We start from the raw sequence: 12231 nt of genomic DNA, 5'->3' as shown, positions 1-12231 counted from the left end.
TCAAATATTGTTCACAAATCTGTCTAAATCTGTGTTAGTAAGCACTTCTCCTTTGCCGAGATAATCTATCCACCTCACAGGTTTGGCATACCAGGATGCTAATTAGACAGCATGATTATTGCACAGGTGTGCTTTAGGCTGGCCACAATAAAAGACCACTCCGAAAACCAGTCAGTATCTGGTGTGACCACCATTTGCCTCATGCATTTTGCCCTGTACAGTGAAAACTGGGATACGCTGGATGCCCTTCCTAACGCAACCCTCCCCAATTTATCCGGGCTTGGGACCGGCACTGAGAGTGGCTGGGGATGGTTCCCTGACCGGAGATCGAACCCGGGTCGCAGCGGTGAGAGCGAGGCGTCTTAACCACTAGACGACCAGGGGACCTAGTGTTGTGCTAGTTACTAAAAAAAAAAAAAAAAAAAAAGTAACTAGTTACAGTTACTAGTTACTTCATTCAAAAAGTAACAACACCAAAAAAAAAAAAGCGTTACAGTTAAAAGTAACTTTTTTAAAGAACGTTCTTTAATGTTCCCAATAATGCCCTTTTATGCGTTATGGTCTATACAATCACAAAACTGACTTAAACACAAAGTAATTTTTAAAAACTATTTTATTAAGGTCAGACCAACACAAACTGAATATATCATAAGGATTTCTGAAATAAATAACAAAACAAGCTGAATAATATATTCACAATCAAAAACCAATGTGGCTTCTGCTGTTGTGTTGAGCTCTTAAAAATGTTCCTTTCACAGCTTAAGTATGAAAACTATCAACAATGTACAACATAACACCGGGTTAGCTTCTAGCTTTGTTGAGGCATGGAGTTTCTGGAGAAGCTTTGACAGATTGGAGTTGCTGTTTAGCGCAGTAGATACGACCTTTGACTCAGACACGGCTTACATTTGACTAAAAAGTTTTTGTCTTTATGCTCAACTAAAGTGAAATAATGAGCATATTTCCACTTTGAGAAACTCGTCTTGCTCTCGCCTCAACTCGCCATTACTGCTACACAGACCTGAATAAAAGGAGACACGCCCACAGTGCGTCTTCTTCGTGTTTACAGTGGTTCATCCACTAATCCTACAATGTGTCGCCGCTGTAAACAGGTTAGACTGTAGTCTACACTTCAGCCAAAATTAATTCATTTAAAAACGGGTAACGCACCATACGGTAACGGTAACAGAGTTACTTTATTTTTTAAAAGTAACGTGTTACAGTATTAGTTACTGTCAAAAGTAGCGCGTTACTGCCCAACACTGCACCTGTCCATAGTGCCAGACGCCATCGAATGTGAGCATTTGCCCACTCAAGTCAGTTACGATGACAAACTGCAGTCAGGTCGAGACCCCGATGAGGACGAAGAGCATGCAGATGAGCTTCCCTGAGACGCAAACTGATTGTTGCAGCAGCCATCCAGGTGGCTGGTCTCAGACAATCTTAGAGGTGAAGATGCTGGATGTGGGGGTCCTGGGCTGGTGTGGTTACGCGTGGTCTGCGATTGTGAGGCCGGTTGGATGTAGTGCCAAATTCTCTGAAACGCCTTTTGGAGACGGCTTATGGTAGGGAAATTAACATTTTAATTTACAGGCAACAGCTCTGGTGGACATTCCTGCAGTCAGCATGCCAGCACGCTTCCTCAAAACTTCTGTGAGTGTGACATCTGGCATCGTGCTGTGATAAAACTGCACATTTTAGAGTGGCCTTTTATTGTGATCAGCCTAAAGCACACCTGTGTAATAATCATGCTGTCTAATCAGCATCTTGATATGCCACACCTGTGAGGTGGATGGATTATCTTAGTGCTCACTAACAGATTTAGACAGATTTGTGAACAATATTTGACAGAAAAATAGGCCTTTTGTGTACATAGAAAAAGTCTTAGATCTTTGAGTTCAACTCATGAAAAATGGGGGCAAAAAAACGGTGTTCACTGTATGCATTTTAACTACCGTAATTTCCGGACTATAAAGCGCACCCATATATAAGCCGCACCCACTGAATTTGACAAAGACTTTAAGATTTTATTTTAAACATAAATAAGCCGCACCTGTCTATAAGCCGCAGGTGTCTACACTGAAACTAATGAACTTTACACAGGCTTTAACGAAAGACAGTGTCTGTTACACGGTGTAACGGGTGAAATATGTTGTGGCTCCTTTAAGAGCAGAGCGGCATTTTGGGAATAGCCTGCCGCCGCATTTTGCCGCTATTACTGCATGTGTGCAAGACCGAGGAATATGTCCTTATTATTTTCTGATGCTCATTTCTAAGTTTCTTTGACTAACCCGTAACGCTGTTGACAAAAAAAAAAAAAAAAAGCCTTTTGGAAACCTGTCTGTGCTTATATGATTTCTGTCGCAACTGGAGTTAGTGAGCTCTCCCTTCACCCAGACTCAACACGTTACAACGACTTGTATCTAAACAGTAGCCTACCAAGAAAGTCATTGTTCACTGTTTTCCTCCTTCCTTTCACAACTTTATCTTTTGGCATCGTCGTGCGTAAAAAAAAAAAACGTTTTTTCTCCCAATGCCGTGCAGCTCAGAACACAGGTGAGGTGCGTTTTTTTTTTTCGTTTCAGTTCAGAAATTTCATTGGTCTAATGTTATGTCGCTCAGTTTTTTGGCTTGAAGTTTGTGAAACCGGGAAAAACCCAGGAAAAATTCATAAATAAGCCGCTTCGTTGTTTAAGCCGCGAGTTCAAAACGTGGGGGGAAAGTAGCGGCTTATAGTCCGAAAAATACGGTATTAACAATATCCAGTCTCATCCCACATTTTAAGTAGATTTTACAATAAACGTTCTCACTGTTTTCCTACTGCTGCTTGGTGACACCAAACATTTTGGGGGGGTTAATGCCAGGGTATTTGTGGAAAATATATATATATATTTTTTTTTTTCGACTGCTCGTATTTCCTGTTAGCAATGTTGGCACATCAAAGTGGCGTTGAAGCCCCAAAAGTTACGATTAATAGATTAGAACATGCACATTGTAATAGTAAAATATTAGTATATGTGACACAAAACTTTCGTCTTTCTTGAATAGGTAATCTAGATGAGGACTTTCTGGCCAAGATGGAGATCTCCCACATTTACCAATCAATAGCCTGGATTCTGGCCGCCCTCCTCATGTCTATAGTTGTTTTTTTTATTGTGGCACTTCTCATTAACAAGAAGAAAAACTGCGTGCAGATGTCCTGCTATGATGCACCCAAAAAGGTAAGCATGGTCTAAGGAATTGTTCCTACAGTCTTTTACAGCTAGCAAGCGGTCATATTTCTGTCAGACAGACCAAGAAAAAAAAAAATTATAGACGTAGTAAATCAAGAGATTTTCTTCTCTTAAATTCCTAAATGGATGAAGACTGACCTTGAGTACTTGTTTATGAATACGTCATATTGTGCAGCTGTAAATGGAATGTATGGATTTCTTTGTCATTAATAATGCAAACAGAGATCTATTACAAGAACATTGTGAAAAGCATCTCAACATCACTCACATCTTGTGTGTAGGGGAAATGTATTTATTCTTTTCCTTCTAAATGTTAGCCACTCAGGCATACTTTTTTAAAAAGCTTGCAGGGTTTGCAGTGTTCTGTAATGAAGCTGTTTGGTGCTTTCCTTTTTCCTCCGTAGACTGTGATCCTGAAGAAGCATGTGAACAAGAGCTCGGTTGTGTACACTGAGCCATCCAAGGAGAACAAGCTGCAGAGCGTGAAGAACGACTGCAGCATGACCTCCTCACCAAGCACGAGTTCAACCTATGGGGAGCGGATCAGCATCCCCCGGGCCAAGCTGAGCAACGGACATGTGAGAGTCCAGCGTTAAGGTCTCCTGCTGGGACTACAGGAAATTTCCTTTCATCTCTATTGGTTTCATACGTATCCATGAAGCTCACAGAGCAACTCAAACCACATGCCAAGGATTCTTCTGCCTTCCCTTGAGAGAGATCTTAGGTGTCCAGTGGAGGAAAGAAGGATTATTATGAAACCATGCATCTTACTTTATTATATTGCCATCTACCCCCCCAACCCCCCTTTTCTGGAACGGTAAATTCTTGCCATATATAGCTCTCAGGAGCAATAGGAGAGGAAAGCATACTTATTTGAAAATGACTCAATAACGGCCCACTCTGGAAAAAAGCTGAGATTGAGTTTATAAAAACTTTAACCGAACATTGCAACAGACTTCTGTAACAATTCCAATTTACTTATTTGGATCTATCCTTTCTAACATTTTATGCTAGAAGTTTACAACCAAGCTTTGAGTTTTGCTCAGGCAAAACTTGTGTGGGGTATATACAGTGACCCAGATTGGAGGGCAGCTTTTTGGCTGATTCGTTCATGGACTTTGGCAGGATAATAATGAATAGACTGGAAATTACTATGACTAAACTATATTCATGAGCCATTTTATTCGGAACACCTGCAATCCAGCAAATATCCAATCAGCCAGTGCATAAAATTATCCAGATCCAGTTTGAGTTTTGCCATCAGTACAGGAGGAAAAAGTGATCTTGGTCATCAGGAAAAAAATGTATTCTCACTGACTGGCATGGTGTGCTGGGGGCTGATGCGCTGGTTTGAGGTTTCAGAAACTGCTGATCACCTGCGATTTTATTAAATTGAAAAAAAATCAATATTCTGATCTTTTCTCTCATCTTCAACTATCAGTGACCACTGAAATCTCAGATCATTCTTCTTATCAGACAGTAATGGAGCTCAATGTGGTCGTCTGCTGTTGAAGCCCATTCACCCTAAGATTTGATCCGTTTTGCATTTTGACACAGTGCAACGTTGATACTCGCGGGGGTTACGTCCTATGACCCCTCACGAGTAACAAAAAAAAATAAAAATCGCGAGGTTTTGACTCTCCTTTTGATGGTTCCTTTTTCAAGGTGAATTGAGTTTCTGTAAACTCAAGAAATTTACAATGTTTTGTTGCCATAAATGTTTTATTTACTACTTTAAATTAATAAAACAATAAGTTTTTCAAACATTTTATGTAATTTATTAGTACAAACTCTGTTTTAAAATGTTATGCCGAACTTTCGAGCCACTCGTGGCTTCTCACGAACTATCAGATTTTTCGCGAGTTACTCTTTGTCCGGTTCCAAATGAAAAGTCGCGAATATCGAGGTTCCACTGTGCAGTACTTTTCTGCTTACCATATTTGTTAGGAGTTTTTATTTGCTGTACTTTAGGCTTCCCTCAAACAAGTTCAGCCATTTTTCACTCTCCTCTCACAAAGTATTTTCTGCCAATGCAACTCTGAATGGTTTTTGTTTTCTGAACTGTTCTGTCTAATCTCCATTGTGTGAAAATCCCAGTTCACCAGTTTCTAAAATACTGAAACCAGCCTGCCTGGGCCAGACAATTTTCCACAATTCCCATGTTTGAAGGAAACCTTTTGAAAACTGAACCTTATGAGCTGCATTTGAATGATTTTTTGCATTGCGCTGCTCTGACGTGATTGATTTTGATCAAATTTAATCCATGTATGTACCTGTGCTCCTGATAAAGTGGCCGGGTGAGTGTACATTAAACAAACAGCAGAATCTGAATTATCAGCACCCTTTAAGGTGACCGGATATTCAGACTCTGGTTTATGTCTATTTTCATTTTACCTTTTAAGTATATTAATTGTAGTCTTAGTGACCTGATGGTTTATTTTATGGCTTCTTTAAGTAGTAAGATGTGACGGTTAAGAACCTAGAGTAAAAATCCATTCCATTACAACCTATGTGGGTCAGAATCTAAAAAAAAAAAAAAAAATATGGTATGCCAAAAAAAATGTTTGTCAGCCATTGATTAAAACCTATGAGGTCACTGACAATAAGCTCACAATCTTTTAAGATATTTCTTTTTCTCCCTGTAGCCTACAAGAGATATAGCTAGATGATAACTCTGTAAATCAGATCTAACTATTTGTGGCCATTGCAATACTGGACTATCAAAATAACTAAGTCTTAAACGGTTTTGGTTCCTGCAGTATTACTATGCACATGACTGATGCAAAAATGGCAGCAGGTATTATTAGGGTCAGCTGCTTACCAAAAATGTGCAAAATATTCCAGGAAAGACTGATGCATGGACAGGGATTTCACGTTCATATCAAGATGGTAAAACTGCTTCAGTAAACAGTGTTTCTATTTGGGATTTACAGCCAAGCGTTACACAATACATTCACAGGACAATTTGACTCAGTTTTTTGCTAGGATTTTTTTTGTCATAAGTGTTGCAATGGGGGGCTTGAAACTATAATGTGGGAGAGGGGCAAAACAAAAAGCAAGAACAGTTTTATAGCTGTTGGCTTTAAATGATGATGATGATAATGGCCATTCTAGTGTCGTATTTCTTAAATGTAAAAAGGTAGATAAACCATAGATAAAGAGTACATTATTTATTTTTTCAAAACAGTTTATTTATTAATACTGAACTATAGTTTGCGTACCAAGAAATTTGTGCTGTTTGGATGTTGACAGAAACCATAGTAGCCAAAGCTGCTGTACATTGTTGATTTTGTCAACCATTTTCATGTCTATCTGCTTTTTTTTTTTTTTTGAAAAGGAATAAATACTGTATATCACTGTGTGATCCAAGGGTCTTAAGTGTTTATTTTCAAGCTATTTTATTGCTTCTGCTACCACTGAGAGAGAAAAAAAAAGACACTTTAATTTGTAAGGCAAAGATCTATACCAATCCACAACCCCCCAGTTCCAATATATGTTGCTAACTGAGCCATAAAATGTTATATACACCTTTAAAATAAAGCACATTTGTAAGGAAAAATACATATTTTAATGTATTTATTTCAGCATTTATAATACATCAAGTAGTAACACTTTTGAAATCCTCAAAAACAGATCTCTGTTTTGGAAAATAAAGATTGACATATCACTATGGAGAGAATCCACACTTGGGAATTATATAATCCAGAGGCTCAAAGCTGGTAATCATTACTGGACCACTATGACAATGAATAATTTGTTCCTTTGGTAGAAATGTAAACCGAAGTCATTGCCAATAAAAAAGACCCCCCCCCCCCCAGCTCCCAAATGAACAAACTTAATTTCAGTCCTTAAAGAGTCCTTGGAAAATAATTACCTAGAATGAAGGACATTGTCTAGGTTAAAGAAGAATCTTGTAGTAGTCATCTCTGTAACTGTACAAGACAACAACTGCAACCCTGCAAAGAAAAATACATTGAGATTTCAATGGTTACTTTTCCAAATATAAACATTGTTATACTTGAAAAAGTGGCCACTGAACAATGTTTGATATGATAAATTTGGTTGGTCAGGTCAAGCTGTAAATATCTTATTTCCTGTTATTCAAAGAATCATTAAGCCCCAAATGTAGCAGAATGCTTCTTATCTTATGCTAATTTATTGCTAACATGACTTCACAAAGAAGACAGTTGAATCAAACAAACAAGTTCTATCTAATCTATCGAGAATCCTAGAGGTGGACAAATGATGCTTAGTCATACTGATTAAATGAATTTTCTTTTAAATGACGTAAAAACTCTAGATTGGTAGATTTCTCTCTGTTATCTGTTAGCAAACCGAAACTTGAGTAGAACTGACAAACTTCTAAATGAGGTCTTGTGTGGAGGAAACCAGTTTTAGATACATCTTGAATAAATTAATATATGTTGACCAAACACAACTGAACCAGATAATTATTAAAGCTTTCCTGCGAAGAAGCAGGTGAAAATTCGAAAATCTGCAAAGCAGTGGTCCTGTAAGAGTTTCATATTTCACCCTTGGAGTCAGGTGCTAAGCTTACTTCACAAAAATTCTGGTAAATATTTTAGTTTTCTATAAAGAAAATAGTTTCCCATGATAAATAAAGGTAAGTATTAAATCTTCTGCTGGAAAGGTTCACATTCTACCCATGTCTGTGTGGGTATCTTCTTAAATCACTGGTTTCCCAAACTCCCAAAAACATGCAAGCGTAAGATATTATTATAAGCATGTGTGTGCATTGCATGTGTGTGTGTGGCATGCTTTCACATCCAATGTTCCCAGTATAGACATTGAGTATGAATGTAAAGCAGTTACAGTAGGTACAAGCTGACCAGGTTAAAGCATTTACAGGAGGGTGGGGGTGTGGGGGTATTAGTGGGTGGATGGGCAGCTGGATTATTGGAAAGATATATTGTTGACTAGTATGGTGGATATTTGGTTAGCTGGGTGGCCTGGTTGGATAGATGTGTGGGTAGAGGGGCTTAGATTTGTGGGTGGGTGGGTTTGCTTGGTTAGATAGGTTGCTTCTTGAATGAGCACTTGTTGGGTGAGTGGCTGGGTGAATAAATAACACTGATATGATCCCTTAAGTGGCACGACTGACAATTTGATAGATTAGCTTTTTCTTTTTTTTTCTTTTACCTTTTAATCATCTTGAAACGGTGGATCTCTTCACAGATGGATTTGAGATAGCGCTGCTTGGGCAGGTGCATCAGTAAGTGTTTAACGCTGATGTTGAACTGCTCCTCTCCTTCAAACTGCATGATTAAGAGAGCAAAGGGGGCACAGTTGGCTCACTTATTTCTTTAAATGTTTTTCAGCAAAACTTCATGTACTTAAAAAATTTTATTTACTAGAAATAATTAATGTTTTGATTATAAAAACCAATTACCAAAGGCAGACCACTTGTTTTCTTCAGGTTTTTTTTAATCTGTTTAACTGTAATCACATGCAAAATATTTTGTACTTCCTAATACTTAGGATACTATAGATCTAAACATATATGCTCACCAGACACTTTATTACAAACACATGTATAGCTGCTCATTCATTCAATGCATTAAGTTTTGGAGGTACGAGTCAACAGCTTTAGTCAATGTTCACATCAACGATCAGAATAACAGAGAAATTGGATCTCTGTGACTTGACATGGTTGTTGGGGCCAGACAGGCTGGTCATGCACAACAGTCTCTGGCACAGGTCAAAGGAGAATGGTCAGCATGCTTTGAGCTGACAGGACAGATATCAGATAAGAAGAAAAAAAATCACTCTTTACAACTGTCCTGAGCAGAAAATATCAAACATAAGAGCTACAACAGCTGAAGACCCCACTAGATTCAAGGAATCCGGGAGTTAAAGATTCCTGATTTTTGCTGAGACATGCAGATGGAAGAGTCAGTGCCAATAGAGTTTAGTGCCAATAGCACAAATTTATGAACCCAACCTGCCATGTGTTACCATTCAGCCTGCTGGTGCATCCATATTTCACCATCTTAGAAATGGCATGATAATGTGCTTAGTCACAACGTACAAGTCATCTCATTAATGATTTCATGAACAATGAGTTCATTTCAGGAAAAATGTAACAGAGCACCTTCGGAATGTTATAGAATTGGAGATCAACTCTGCAACCCTTTCGACATGGATCAGAATTTCAAAGGAATGTCTTTATTTTGTGAAATCCATGTTGTGAAGCTTTGAAAAGCTACCCAGTAGTAATATGGTGTTCATAATAATATGTCTGGTGAGTGTGTATATTTCTTAAATATTCTTAGATATTTCTAAATCTCACCTGCAAATATTATAGAATTATTGCTATTAAAACTTAATCCAGTCCTGGATTAAATCCCCCATTCATGATATTAAGTAGTGAACATAACTGTGCGAAAGTCTGTAATATATAATAGTCAAATTGTGGATTGGTATATTACAAACTGTAACACAGACATAACTATTCACTAGCACCATTAGTAATACAAGTAGATATTTACACAAAATGGTAATAAACGAGGTGTGGTGTTTTAATAAGAGGCTCCATTTAGTCACCTTTCGGCTTTGGTTTCCTGAGGTAATAGGTTCGATCATTATGTATTGTTTTGTGCTTTAAACCCACATAGTTATTTTTCATACTTTCCTATGCACCACTGCTCGGTGTGTTTTTGAGGACAAGACATCCATTCATTCTGTGTAGTACGTCAGCCTGCGTCAATTACATTTTCTCATCTGGACTTATATTTCTTGAAACCGCATTAGCTCTACTTTTTTTTTTTTCTTATTCAAACAAAGACCGGCGGATTCTTTTCCACCACCCAGCTCTGGCAGCCGGACAATCTCCCTCTTTTTCCTCCCGTTCTGCTCAAGTGGCTCAATCAATGCTGAGAATGAAATGAAAAAGCAACTAAAGACAGGGGTTTCCCTTCACAACAAGAATGCAAACACCTCCAAGACACGTTTCCTATATACTGTGCGTATCAGACAGGATCCCCTCAATTTTCCTGTTTATGTGCCAACAAAACTTTTCCCACCACTCTGTTCTGCTGGAATTCAGTTCATTGACTTGCAACAGCTTATTATAATGGCTAGCGAATACAAACCTCCAGAGACAGGAAGTTGATGAGGGTCTCCTTGGACAAGTCAACCTAAAAGTAAATGGAAACAATGTTACTTTTGCAGACACAATGGAGTCTAATCTAGAATGTGCTGTATACACAACACACACTATCAGCATACACACACTGTACCAGTTCGAATGAAAAAACAAAAAGGGTCTTAGCATCTCTTGGATGACTAAGTCAAGTTCCACTGAGTAGAGATTAGTTACTGTAAAGAGCAGGTAGCAAAAACACGTCTGTAATGCACACAAATAAATGGACAATCGTTATAGTGCTCTGGTGAACTGAGACTGAGGTTTCAGAGGCAACAAATATAGGATTTTGGTAATTAGATTGTTTTTTCCCATGTATCCTTTTTTTGTTTTGTTTTTTTCTCAAATGAAAAACAAACGATAAAATCAATATGCCTCATTTATAGTTTCTTATAATCTTTTTTTTTTATTTTTATTATGAGTTTTGTTTGTACACTTGAATAACCAGTAAATGTAAAATAACTGATTCAACAGTGAGTTCATAATCCATCAATGCGTTCATTTGAACATTCTGACTTTGCTCGGAGAACTTAATGTGAATTTAACATGCAAAATCTTCAGAAACTCATTGCAGAATGTTCTCCGGGCCCGTCTACCCCACACCATGATCCTCTAGATTGTCTGCAAACTGGTAATATTTTACTTTGGTTTGTATAATAAAATTTTTTATTTGTGCAAATAGCTTTTTTTTTTCCAACTTTGTTTTTCAACTGCAATTCAAAAAACACATGAATACAATGTGCAAGGACCTGTTTTATTTGCTTTTTCCAACTGCAAGTAGCAGTCTGAAGCTTAACACAGCTTTGGTACACATCAAAAGTCCACAGTTTAGAATGATTGGACAATGTAGACTCAGTAAGTAGTATACTTTGAAAGTTGCACAGTAAACACTTTAAATCAAATGGTCATAAAAACAACTTTTTATATCCTGAACTGAGAAATGTAGAGAATCTTAGGTAAGATAAGGTTAAACCAAATAGTTTTTTGCCCATGATTGGCTACTGTAGCTGTGACTAACAGAACAAGTTTTCTTTATCAGTGCCCTGCTACTAATGGTTGTGGCACCTTTAGGATTTGCAATTGTGCACTGCAAATGATGGGCAGAAAAACATATTTGTTGCGCTACTTGGGAACCCGACTGTAATTATTAAACAGAAACACAAGGAATGTTTGTGACTGCATAAGCAAAAGGCCTTTTCTAATTACATTATTTTACCGAGATTCAAAGGCATTGAAATGACAAGTTAATGCACACGGATACTAAAACTCAGAACTTAACTAGTAAAAGTATTGCATATTCAGTACTGTGCAAACCGTTTAGGCAGGAGTGAAGAAATGCTGTAATGAAAGCTTTCAGAAAGATTTATTTTATTTGTTTATTTTGATCAATTTACAAAATGGCCATTGAGCAAACTGAAAGACAAATCTAAATCAAAATCAATATTTGGTATGACTACCATTTGGATTTCAATTCTTAGGCTTGCACACTTTGTACATTTGCATGAGTCAGGTGTAACAAATTAATTAAAACTATTAACACATTTAAACACAAAAGCATTCTTACTTTACAGCTTTTTTTTTTGCACACCTGCCTAAAACTTTTGCACAGTACTGGGGATATGCTAAATTACCCCTAATTCTGCTGCAATAGCAGTTGGTTTCTTGCACCAATCCACCCTCATAATTATTATCACAAATATTACAATCTAAATATTTTCTTTCATGTTACAGTCTTACAGGACCATTTTATTGCATCAAGAGTGTATAGTGACAAACCCTCACGAACCAACTCAGTCTCACACAGGTTTACATGGCCTCTATTCTTCTATTTCATGG

General features: G+C 37.6%; 2 protein-coding genes across 5 annotated transcripts in view; one reads left to right on the top strand and one right to left on the bottom strand.

Moving 5' to 3' along the window:
• Positions 1 to 6597, top strand: part of LOC310731172 (cysteine-rich motor neuron 1 protein) — a 58689-nt gene extending 52092 nt beyond the window's left edge. For all 4 annotated transcript variants that reach the window (XM_083550577.1, XM_083550578.1, XM_083550576.1 and 1 more), the window contains 2 exons: positions 3049 to 3221; positions 3638 to 6597. In XM_083550577.1, coding sequence (XP_083406703.1) covers positions 3049 to 3221; positions 3638 to 3829 — 365 coding nt within the window. In that variant the 3' untranslated portion in view covers positions 3830 to 6597. The remainder of the gene's footprint in view (positions 1 to 3048; positions 3222 to 3637) is intronic.
• A 181-nt stretch (positions 6598 to 6778) lies between these two features.
• eif2ak4 (eukaryotic translation initiation factor 2 alpha kinase 4) overlaps positions 6779 to 12231 on the bottom strand; it is a 63662-nt gene continuing 58209 nt past the window's right edge. The window contains exons 37-39 of the mRNA XM_083550569.1: positions 10346 to 10390; positions 8394 to 8509; positions 6779 to 7189 (exon numbers count right to left, since the gene is read on the bottom strand). Coding sequence (XP_083406695.1) covers positions 7132 to 7189; positions 8394 to 8509; positions 10346 to 10390 — 219 coding nt within the window. The 3' untranslated portion in view covers positions 6779 to 7131. The remainder of the gene's footprint in view (positions 7190 to 8393; positions 8510 to 10345; positions 10391 to 12231) is intronic.

This window comes from Silurus aristotelis (genome assembly GCF_946808225.1).
Source record: "Silurus aristotelis genome assembly, chromosome: 9".
Classification (NCBI taxonomy): domain Eukaryota; kingdom Metazoa; phylum Chordata; class Actinopteri; order Siluriformes; family Siluridae; genus Silurus; species Silurus aristotelis.
Note: the sequence above shows the minus strand (reverse complement) of the source record. Positions and strands in the feature narration are given on the sequence as shown.